This window comes from Salmo salar, chromosome 07 (assembly GCF_965601325.2).
Source record: "Salmo salar chromosome 07, fSalSal1, whole genome shotgun sequence".
NCBI lineage: Eukaryota > Metazoa > Chordata > Actinopteri > Salmoniformes > Salmonidae > Salmo > Salmo salar.
In genome coordinates, this window is record NC_138297.1 from 49097272 (window position 1) to 49109092 (window position 11821).

Below are 11821 nucleotides of genomic sequence, written 5' to 3' on the forward strand. Positions count from 1 at the left end.
TGAATTTCAAACACAGATTCAACCACAAAGACCAGGGATGTGTTCCAATGGCTCGCAAACAAGGACACCTATTGGTAGGAGAAAAATAAAATAAAATAGACATTGAATTTCCCTTTGAGCATGGTGAAGTTATTAATTAAACTGTGGATGGTGTATCAATGCACTCAGCCACTACAAAGAGCCAGCAGCATACCACCCTGCATCTCACTGCTGGCTTGCCTCTGAAGTCAACCAGGCTTAGTCCTGGTCAGTTCCTGGATGGGAGACCAGATGCTCTAGAAGTGGTGTTGGAGGTGTAGGCAGGAGGCACTAAAGTAAACGTTTGTGATGGAACATTTTATGTTTGTGGTTTTCTAATAACCAATTTCTGTGTTCATGCAAGTGACTGATTGAACGAATCCTCACCATTAGTATCTGCAATTTGGCAGTACGCCCAGAACCTTGTTTTGAGAAAGCGATATCTCAGTTTCAAGGTCTCAGCTTTGTCAAAAGAAGCCTTGTACTGGTCTGTCACATGCATGACCCAGTATTGGTCGGTCATATGAATGAAGCAAACGTTAATGATGAATGAATTATGAATGATGAATAAGCTAAATCATGCAAATATAACTTGTATATAAGAGAACTAACCGGACTGCCCCGGGTAGAGCTCCTGATTGACATGTGTACTTGGTGCATTGAGTTGGTAGGAACCTCTCCAGCATTCTGATAATAAAGAATGATTAATTTAAGATTGACTTTGAGTGTTCCTGTAAAGAATTTCCACAACAAAAGCAATTAACTTTTTGTCCTGAATAACAAAGTGTTATGTTTGGGGCAAATCCAAAACAACATATCACTTACAACCACTCTTCATATTTTCAAGCATGGTGGTGGTTGCATCATGTTAAAAGAAACGGAATAGAGCTAAGCACAGGAAAAATCCTAGAGGAAAACCTGGTTCAGTCTACTTTCCAACAGACACTAGACCCGTGATTACCCCTAACACAGGGTGTCTGAGGACACGATTCAATGACCTGCATTCAAGATCAACTGTACCTGTGACTACAGAGTGTTTTGATTGGTTTGTGGTTTGAGAATTGGGTCTAGTGCCAGAACTACATGCATACGCTAGACAGAAGTTATGTAATTAGAACGCATCCTGTTCCCTGTATTATGTCAACTTACATTTCCTGTTTTTCTTGTTGCACAAATTCAGATTTGGCCTCCAAGCAGTTGTTTTGATTAAAGTATATTGCTACAAGCAAAGTGCAATTATCATAATGTATGATTATAAAGCATTTAGCCTCTACAGCTGGGGTTCCCTAACTTTTTCACTCTTCCAGCATTGGGAAACATCCCGCACCTCCCCTGTGTGCATGTGCCATGTCTATTTCTGTGGACACAAGCACTGTTTATGATACAAACTGTTCACACCCCTCTTGTTGGTAGAGAGAATTTTGCAGGTTTAAAGCTTATTTTGTGCAATTCTACACATGTTGTCATGGGGTGCAAAGAAAACTTAGCAGTCTTAAAGCTAATTCTCTTGCAATTCTATACATTCGCCCATGTCTAATGTGTATTCATGTGATATTTCAGTGGATAAAAATTACAAAAATATCTATGCGCTAAAAAACCTAAATAAAGAAAGGTTAGCTGACATGGGCTAGTTGATCTGAACATTTCTGACAAGTTATAAATAGCTCTCTAAGATATGCAATGACTGACATGACAAGAGGAACTGATGATGCACTACCCAATTTTGAAATTACATCTTGTTCATTCTACTATTACAACTTTCAGTTTAAAGCCGGATTGAGTTCCTTTAAAAAATGTAACATTTTTTAATAATATACTTTTTTGTGGGGGGGACCCACGTGCCCCCCCTGCCGACCCCTCGCCCCACAGTTTGGGAACCACTTCTCTACAGTACCTGTTCTTCCCTTTTTGTCCCTGACGTGAAGATCTGCTCCTAATGTGAGGAGTGCTTTGATTGTGCCTGTGTGGCCCTCCTGAAAATATAAAATATCAGGCATGATATAATGCACACAATTTGCCTTTATGTACAGGATAGGCCTGATAACAGACGTTTACAGAATTGAGCTAACCTTGGCAGCGTAGTGCAGGGAGGTGAGCTGCATGTCAGTGGCTGTCTGGTTCACGTCCACCCCGAGGTCCCTCACAAGGAACTCTAGCGCCTCCTCCTGGGCTGTGACAGCAACCTGGTGCACGGCTGGGCCCCCAGGATGTCTGCTGCAGTCGGAGAGGCCTGTGTGACACACGAGAATGCAAGTATATGTAACAGTGTAGGTTCCGTCCCTCTCTTCGCCCCAACCTGGGCTCGAACCAGGGACCCTTGCACACATCAACAACTGACACCCCACGAAGCATCGTTGCACGCATCAACAACTGACACCCACCGAAGCATCGTTACCCATCGCGCCACAAAAGCCGCGGCTCTTGCAACGCAAGGGGCAACCCTACTTCAAGTCTCAGAGCGGGTGACTTCACCGATTGAAACGCTATTAGCGCGCACCACCGCTAACTAACTAGCCATTTCACATCGGTTACATATATACAGGTCAGTATCTTATTCAATGTCCAGGGGTACTGGAGTGGCTGAGGTGGATTCATTTTCTCAAGGGGAATATGGTGGAATTAAGTGAGGTACAGACAAGCTGGGGTTTTTTGGTGCAAATTTCAGTTATCTCAGATATGTTTTTATAGATGGAAATGTTATTTTCCCCCAGAGTCTCCAGTATACCTGATGCTTCTCCAGCAGTAGTTTGGCCACAGATATGTGTCCGTTCCTCACTGTGTCCATAAAGGGAGTGACCCCACAGCTGTCCCTGCCATCCGGAACATAACCACACCTGCAAACAGAGAAGTGAGGGTCAGTTAGCACTACACCCACACACACTTACACATGATCACATTAACACACAGAGCCTCAACACTGACACTCTAACATGCCTTCTCACAAGTATGTAAATCCTCTGCGACATATCCTAATTCATACCTCCTCTCACACACACACAAACATAGACAAACACACCTCTGTACCAAGATGCTGACCACTTCTTCACAGCCGTGCATTGTTGTTGGAACAGAGAATAGACAGAGAAAGGGTAATGAACCAGAAAAAAGTGATATTTTATGCATATTGTTCAAAATACCTTGGAATATGTTCAGACCTGTGACATGTCTGATTTGTTAGCACAGAGATTACCTGCAGTGTGCAGAGGAGTCCTCAGCTTCTTGCTCTCTGTCCTCCAGACTTCCAGGTTGGCCAGTAGGAGGTGCTGTATGACCGCTGGGTCTCCCTCCCTGCAGGTGATGTGGAAGGAGTTCCAGCCGTCCTTGTTCTTCAGCATGGGGTCAGCCTCGTGGGACAGTAGTTCCTGGATCATACCCAGGTTTCATACCCATGCCATCATCATCCTGAAAGTAGAGGTAGGTCACAATGGTGGATCAGAGTTGCACATAATTGTTTTTATTGTGCAATACATATACATTTGTTTGGACTCACCCTCCCACACCAATTTTGTGTAGTATTTAATGATTAGTTATGTTCATAGTAGTGTGTTGATAATGGTATACAATGCAGGCACGGTGTTATTACATGGAACTATTAAAACATTTCCTTCGAGCCGGATTTGAACCAGCGACCTAAGGATCTCAGCAGTTAGCCTCTACAGTCCTCCGCTCTACCAACTGAGCTATCGAAGGCAGACGTAAGCTGTGAGAAAAAGCAGGAGCGTATTCGTTAGTAAACATGGTAGCAAAACGTTTAGCAATTGAAAAAAAATGAGCCTCTCTTATTTGACAAATTCTGGTGGTCCTTCCCCGTTTCGGGCCGATTGCTTCCATTTGCGCTCTAATGAATATGACTCTGGTCATTCAATTAATAAATATGATAAATTGAAACCAGAACTTTAATTGAATCTTAGAACAACTTATTTGTTATTTATGACACACACACACACACACAAAGTCACCACTGTTGTTACTATTTATTATTAATATATACTTATGCTGCTATACCAAGTTACTTCTCACTTTGTTTATTCTATTGTGTACATCTCACAACGAGTTTTAGAACGTTTGTCTTCTACTTTATGTTATTTTCAGACATGGCATTTGATTTTTAATTGATAATGTACTGCATTGTTGAGGAGAGTTTGCGATTAAGCATTCATGCACATGACATGGGCCGACGAAAAAGATTTCCTTCGAGCCGGATTTGAACCAGCGACCTAAGGATTTCAGCATTTATCCTCTACAGTCCTCCGCTCTACCAACTGAGCTATCGAAGGGGGTTAAATCACTACGGAAAAAATGTGTTTTTCAATACATGCTGTCCTAATAGAGACTTGAAAATCTAAAACTTCTTTGCTCTTTGTTGTCTTAATGTTTGCACATGGCATGCGTGTTAATGTATGTCTCACCAATCAGCCTTTTTTAAGCAGTCTACTTTGGTTCCTTCAGTGAGCAGATAGCTCAAACACTCCCCCTGTCCCATGGACGCAGCTTCAAGCAGAGCTCTTTTGTAGTCGGTACTGTACAGCTCTATGTCCATCCCAATCTCTTTTACTAAAATTTGCACAATGTCGGGCGGCATAATGCAACAATGTATCACCCGATTTCCGAAATGTTTTTTGTTGAAAAAGTGTGCAGCAATGTCGCCAAGTAATTTTTTTAAGCGTGCACAATTCACCATTCTGGGTAAGCTTGATTAAATATGTCAATGTCTTCTCATCATCCATTGAACATATACATGTAATAAAAAACTGCTAAAATAGCTTGATGCTGTATCTGATCAGAAGCTTGGGGATGCATGGTGACAAGTAGGTTAAATTGTTGGTCAACCAAAAGCCTACACATTTCAATTGAGTTCTACTGTACTTTTTACCTTAAAAACGAAAAAGATAGAAAATGTGAACTTCATACCTGACAATAATACGTAAAAGAAATGCACAACACTGTTCTACCATAGGCTATGGGCTAAAACAGCTTGTAGCATGTTCTGCAAAGAAATCGGTAATACTCTGATTGTCCAGTAGGCTTTGCAGAATTGTGCACTGGGGCTTGTAGTTTTTGATAGTCATTACTCTCAAAATAACTTCTTTTGAATGATGATGCATAGGTTGGGTTTATTGCATTTTATTGATTTAGACTTTGTAAATAACCTCTTCTTGCAATGGTAGTTGCCACAAATTATATAGGCCTATATAGTAAAGTTATTCAGTTGTAGGCCTATAGATCTACTTTTTTTTTTACAATAGGCTAAAACATGTAAAGGTAAAATATAAAAAAAACATGCATCCAATGAGAAATAATTTAGGAAGCACAGTTTTTATTGTGGAGTGTAATGCAATCTCGGTAATTATCTACAAGAAGGCATGTGGCCCCCGCGGAGCTTTCCATGGGTGAACAAGATGAGGCACATCTGGAAAGAACTTCCTGAATATTTTTTTTTTTTTTTGTCAAATTGAGTGGGTGAAGCAGTTTCTCTTTGTAGCATTTATTCAAGACCATGCGCAGAGACCGGTGGATACTTAACCGGTGAGAATAATTGTGGCACTTTTTCCCGGTAAGTTAATTTATTTTATGACACATTGTTGAATGAAGAGTTTTGCTTTGATAGTGTGCGTTGTTGTGCATAGCTTGCATTGCTCTAAAGCTAGAATAGGAGACACACCTTTTTAACAACGTAATATTCATACATTTTTTAAATCATTATCATAATCTATGTGTGACGCATTGAGTAGATTGCTATAGGTTCAGCTGATATTTTTATTTATTTAATTTGTGCAATTGTTACATAAACCAATGTAATGCTACTGTATTTCCTAGGTTGGATATCCCAAATGTAGTTGCCCATAATGAAAAAAAACAACATATGCTTTCCATGTAAAAGGTGTGCAACATTGCAGCAACTAGACTACTTAGGAGCCTACTTGATGGTCCATTATCATAGTTGAGGTAGCCTGTGTGGTTATGAAGCCAGACTATGGTTGTATGGTTTTCTTTATGTGGCGGTAGCAGAGGCTGTGTAAAATAACAGTTGGCACTGACTTCTTTGACACCTTGAATGACGGTTCACTTTTGTGAAGAACTTTGCATTTCATTTAACAGAACAGACAGTAAAATATTTGTCTAAAGAGGATTCCCTAGTTCTTCTATATGTTTTGATGAACTCAATCCACAAATGAACACAATTCAAACTCTGTCACCCTTTTTTATGTTATTGTTGTATAAGAGCGGAAATTGGACAAGGGCGCAAAACACTTCACCTCATGGGTATTTTACAAACACTAAAAAACATTACCAAGTCATTTATACTGGCTCAATTTTGGATAGTGATGCTTTCTACGGAGGAGAACTTGCCCAGAAAATCTGTGTGCAGCATATGTGAAAAGTCTGAACTAATACACATACTAGTATTGCCATCTGACATCAATGGAGTGGTAGTATTTTCTCTGAAAATGGGCAGAAGAGTACAGTACAAAACTAGCTGAACTAGATTTTGTTTGATTATCCAGCGCCAAACAGAACACAGCTTGTGATGTCACTTTTATTGACTGTTTATAGAGTAGTTTACATCTCAACTCTCTACTGTTTACTTACACATTACATCCAAAAGAGACAGAGGGTGAGAGAGATGGAGAGACATCAGTGTCGAGAGAGTTAGAATTTAAGCAAAAGAAATAGAGGGATAGAAAGATAGCCTCCAGGGAGAGACAGACAAAAGCTTACTGAAAAATGCCACTAGGAAGGAAGCACCAAGAGTCTTTTCAAAACCAGATCCACATGCATGCTGAGCCATGTATGTCACAGAGAGAAACAGCACAGTATGTACTGTATACTACATTAGATATAACTGTATTAGCCAACACCTTGGGCTACAGTATAGTATACATTTACCATACTGATAAAGTAATATAGAGAGTGACCAGTTACAAAAGTCATGACATACAATTATCATGTTTGTACTGTTCATACCGTGTAGCGTATGTGATCATCATGACATAAACATGATAACGTTGCAGGATCTTTATTTCCATCAGCAAATGTTTCAGTGGCAACAGACTAGGGTGCAGGTAGCCTAGCGATTAGAGCATTGAGCCAGAGTCAGTAAACGAAAGGTTGCTAGTTCAAATCTCTGAGCTGACAAGGTGAAAAATTGGTCCATGTGTCGTTGAGCCAGGCACTTAACCCTAATTGCTCCAGGGGTGCTGGACAATGGTGACCCTGGCTGTGACCCCACTCTTCAAGGGTGTCTCAGGGGACATGAAATAGGATATTTTATATTATAAACCAGTTGGTCTCAACATTTATTTTTCTTAACTGTACCGCCAGTCACATTTCACTCTGCCCGAAGTACTCCGTCTTTTGCCCCCTCATCTGCAAACAATCATTAGGCCTATGTTCTTATGACTCTTCCTAAGTGCTTCCTGTGGATAGGCGAGGTACCCTGAGGGGTAATGGTAAACAACTCGGGCTCATGTGAAGCCCAATATTAAACTATTAGTGTTGGTTTGGAGGTATGTTTGTCAGAGGGGTTTTCCTGTATTTAACAGCTGTGGTGAGGACTGTGTCTGAGAGGACTGCCAGATCTTGTTCGGGAGCACCTCTGGGAAGGATTTATGTCTGTGAAGACACCCTTCTGGATCCTCAACTGTGCACCAATGCCAAAGAATATGGCAGTCCCTCCCTCGCTTACTCTTAGTCTATTTGTCTTCGTGTCTGTCTACCTTTGAATCTCACTGCTTTCTGCTTCTCGCTGTCTTTTCAGATGTGGCTGGAAGAAACATGAACAATGGCTCTTTTGAGGAAAAGTGAGTGACCACAGGATGTTGTAATAGCCCTTGCCTATACAAGTTTTTACATCATTACTTTTTCATATATTTTCAATGAGTAATAAAACATGGTTGCATGTAAATAATGACTTTTGCTCCACTCTTGTAAACGTGGTGGCTGTAGCAGGGATCAGTGTAGCCATGGTAAAGCACAACCCCCCCCCCCCCCCAGATTCCTCTGGAGTATACTTTGCCTCAGCTGAGTTGGAACGCTTCCAACAGCTCCATAAATTATGTTTGAGACTCTCTCTCTCTCTGTGTGTGTTGCCAATCCCAAAATGTTCCTCAACACTGATGAGGTAACCAGGAAAGTGAGCCCGTAAAAGAGTCCCATTTCATCATCTCAGTCCTCTGTTGTTCACATTCAATACATGATGCAACCATTAAAGGATTTTTAATTAGTGTCCACGACAGTTGTGCCTTGTTCTACACCCTTATTTTCTACAGTCTATACTTTACTTAGAAAGTTAACAGATGCCTTTACTCAAACCACACAAACTGTTGATTTTTGGCACCGACTACAGCTGGCAGCCTGGTTCTTTACATTTTCCAGAAGAGAAGCAATATTTTAATGACTGTTTAGTTATTGTTGAGGCAGACAGTTTAGGTCATCCAGGGGTGAATGTATCAGCACTCAGGTTGACTACAGCTGACACATGGTTGAGGTGTGTAGATAGGAAGAGAAGGACAGGTGTAACTATTTTATTAGTTAGAATTAGTCGTGGCACCTGGAGGATGAGTCGTAAAAAATGAGAGGTTTTGATAGGGTACAGAAGAGAGCCATGTTTGAGTATCTCAGTACTATGTGATCTGCCATGATTGGATACGAGGTGACCGCATTATAGTGGAAACTGTGCTTAAGTTGAACTGATCCAGTTTGGAAGGACTTCTGCTTCAGTTCCCTTGCATCTGACTTTATTGAATGGTCCCTTTCTCTCTCTGCTGTGTCACAGTAAACCATATCCTGCTCATGATGCTGGTTCTCATAGTGTGTCTACTCCTGCACAGTAAGCTGTTCAGAGGCCCGTCTCGGCCCAAACTCAAACGCACAGGTAATTCCCCCCAGCTTCTTTCTAACAGGTGAGAAAAGGTCCCACTCTAAAGACACGCTGACCTGAGCCAGGTGCATGCCACGGCAAGAGAAGGAAACTAGGACTTGGCAGGACTAGAACCTGCCAAGAACAGCAGTTGGCACGAGGCTATATGAATGCCTGTTGATTTAAAAATAAGAATTTCCTTTTCCGCTTATGGTATAGCTTTTAGGGGGCAAATTACTTTGCAATTGAAATAGTTGTAATAGATTTTAAAAATAGATGTGACTACTTTTGGTATTTGGTATTTTATTAGGATCCCCATTAGCTGTTACAAAGCAGCAGCTACTCTTCCTGGGGTCCACACAAAACATGAAACACAATACAGAACATCATTATACAAGAATAGCTCAAAGACAGAACTACATACATTTTTAAAAAGGCACACGTAGCCTACATATCAATGCATACACAAACTATCTAGGTCAAACTTGACCAAGCCCAAACTGGTTGAACTTCCCTCACAGAAACCAGGAAGGACCCAGAGCGTGCACCCAAAGTTCCTGTAGAGAAGGCTGCGGAGGGAGAGGATGACATCCCAGTGGTCATCTGTGCTGCGGAGGAACGAATGGGCGGTGCCATGGCAACCATCAACAGCATCTATAGCAACACAGATGCCAGCGTGTTCTTCTATATTGTCACTCTTCGTGATGCCATCAAGCTGACAAGGTGTTTCACACTAATCCCTCCCCTTCCACTGCTTGCTATGTAGCAATTTCAGTTCCTAGTTCCAACCCAGGATGTTTTAATTAATTGGTTATCTGAATTGTTTCAATAAAGGCCTAGAAAAGGATAACTGAGATGACTTTTGAATGGAGTGAGTTCAACGGTCATTATATTCCTTTGTCTTCATGTGTGTCTTCATAGACAGTACATAGAGAAGACCAAGCTGAAGGGAATCAAGTATAAGATTCTAGAGTTCAACCCCATGGTTCTGAAAGGGAAGGTGAAACCAGACTCCTCCCGACCAGACCTGCTGCATCCAGTGAGTACACACACACACACACACACCCACACACACACACACCCACACCCACACACATAGGAAGTAATTATAACCTAACCACAGTCACTGTCCCTAAAGTCCCTGCTTTGATTGTTTTGCAGCTGAACTTTGTGCGCTTTTACTTGCCGCTCCTTGATATCAGCCACAAGAGGGTGATCTACTTAGACGACGATGTAATTGTGCAAGGTACAGAAATGTGTCCTTTGCCATTCAGTCCAGTTTTGAGCTGTAGTTGAGATAAAAGGGGTGCCTGTATTTTCAGTATTTACATTCACTAATGACAGGTGACATCAAGGACCTGTACCATACCAAGTTGGAGAAAGGCCATGCTGCTGCCTTCGCCACAGACTGTGACCTGCCCTCTACCCATGAGATGGTGCGCAGCGTGGGCATGCAGGTCAGTGTCTTTTTTGCCACGAGAGGGTATTGTTTGCCAAAATAAGAGCAGAGGCACCTCTGTTACAATCAATCCCGGGTAAAGGACAATATGTTTTACTTATGTTTATCCTATACCCAGCCAAGAAGATAATCTCTAATTTTCTTTTGAAATAACTTGACAAGCGGTCTCATAGATGAATGCTGAGTAAACTATCAGTTTGTCTCCGATTCTCAATTCAAATCCCTTCCCTATTGACCCTGTCTCCCAGACAACGTACATGGGCTTCCTGGACTACAGGAAACAGGAAGTGAGAGACCTGGGGATCAACCCCAGCGACTGCTCCTTCAACCCTGGGGTGTTTGTGGCCGACATTGGAGAGTGGAAGAAACAGAAGATCACCAAACAGCTGGAGAACTGGATGCAGGAGAACTTAAAGTGAGTAGAGAAGTATGTTTGACCTGTGATCAGATCTTTCCACATAACCCCTAAACTGACCTGAACCCAGAAGAAATGAACCCTGCTGTCTATTATAATAATAATACATAGATATTCCTATGTAAGCTTACTATTACTTCTATTTCATTTGAATATCATGATTAGAGAAATTAAATAAAAAGTCTACTTTGTGATGCTCTCCTCCCCTCTTCCACTAGGAAAAACATATACAGCAGTGCCATGGCAGGGGGTGTGGCGACTCCTCCTATGCTGATCGTGTTCCATGACAAATACACAATCATCGATCCTCTGTGGCACGTCCGACACCTGGGTGAGAACGCCTCACCTTGATGACATCACCACACCTCGTACATAGCACAGCAGAACCATGTATAGAGACTTATGGCTCTGGTACACAGGCCTAGGTGTCATAATGTAGGATAGAGCCACTTCTAGAGGCTGATTTACTGTGTATTCTGTTTTCTTTTCCTATAGGCTGGAGCCCGGACGCCCGCTACTCTGAGACCTTCCTCCAGGGGGCACACCTGCTGCACTGGAACGGCCGCTTCAAGCCCTGGGACTACCCCTGTGTCCACCTGGACCTGTGGGAGAAGTGGTTCATCCCAGATCCCACCGGGAAATTCTCGTTGGTACGGCCCGAGGGCAAAATCTGAGGTGTGTTTAACAGATGGTTGTGTAGGGGGGATGTCTGGCATTTCAGACTGTGAATAGAGGCTGTGAACAGTAAATATTGTGGAGGTCTCTTTCTGATAACTCCTATTGCTGTTTTAACATCTTTTGCGATGGTATTTCTTTGAAGGTTCCTATCAAACCGTCTTCAAGAACTCCACGCCAGACATGTACAGAAACAAGCTGTATCAAAAATGTATGTGAAGGTTGTGAGATGAGTGAGCATAATTGTATTGATTGTTTTGAAACTCAGCAACGTGATCTCTTTAAAGCTTTTTCCTGAATAAAACGCTGGAGATTTTACTGTGGAAAGTCTGAATTGGCTGACTACGGGCTAAAAAAGAACAGAAATGACAGGTAAAAAGACACCACAGGTGAG

The 11821-nt window shown here is 41.9% G+C and overlaps 1 protein-coding gene, 2 non-coding genes and 1 pseudogene across 4 annotated transcripts; 1 reads left to right on the forward strand and 3 right to left on the reverse strand.

The window, feature by feature from the left end:
* Positions 1-1369: 1369 nt before the first annotated feature.
* Positions 1370-4809, reverse strand: LOC106609335 (ankyrin repeat domain-containing protein 16-like; annotated as a pseudogene).
* trnay-gua (transfer RNA tyrosine (anticodon GUA)) lies at positions 3621-3708 on the reverse strand. The gene is given in 2 exon segments: positions 3621-3656; positions 3672-3708. It is a non-coding gene; the product is annotated as a tRNA-Tyr (tRNA).
* trnay-gua (transfer RNA tyrosine (anticodon GUA)) lies at positions 4208-4295 on the reverse strand. Its single transcript is given in 2 exon segments — positions 4208-4243; positions 4259-4295. It is a non-coding gene; the product is annotated as a tRNA-Tyr (tRNA).
* Positions 4810-5431: 622 nt separating the features above from the next.
* Positions 5432-11743, forward strand: LOC106609357 (glycosyltransferase 8 domain-containing protein 2). 2 transcript variants are annotated; one of them, XM_014208113.3, is made up of 11 exons: positions 5432-5572; positions 7778-7820; positions 8795-8893; positions 9400-9601; positions 9800-9917; positions 10040-10124; positions 10223-10335; positions 10586-10752; positions 10971-11083; positions 11248-11427; positions 11573-11743. In XM_014208113.3, the coding sequence occupies exons 2-10, from the start codon at positions 7802-7804 to the stop codon at positions 11424-11426; spliced, it is 1095 nt and encodes a 364-aa protein (XP_014063588.1). In that variant the 5' UTR covers positions 5432-5572; positions 7778-7801; the 3' UTR covers position 11427; positions 11573-11743. The 2 variants fall into 2 exon arrangements, with proteins under 2 accessions (XP_014063588.1, XP_014063587.1); XM_014208112.3 differs by having other exon boundaries at positions 11248-11743.
* The last annotated feature ends 78 nt before the right edge of the window (positions 11744-11821 follow it).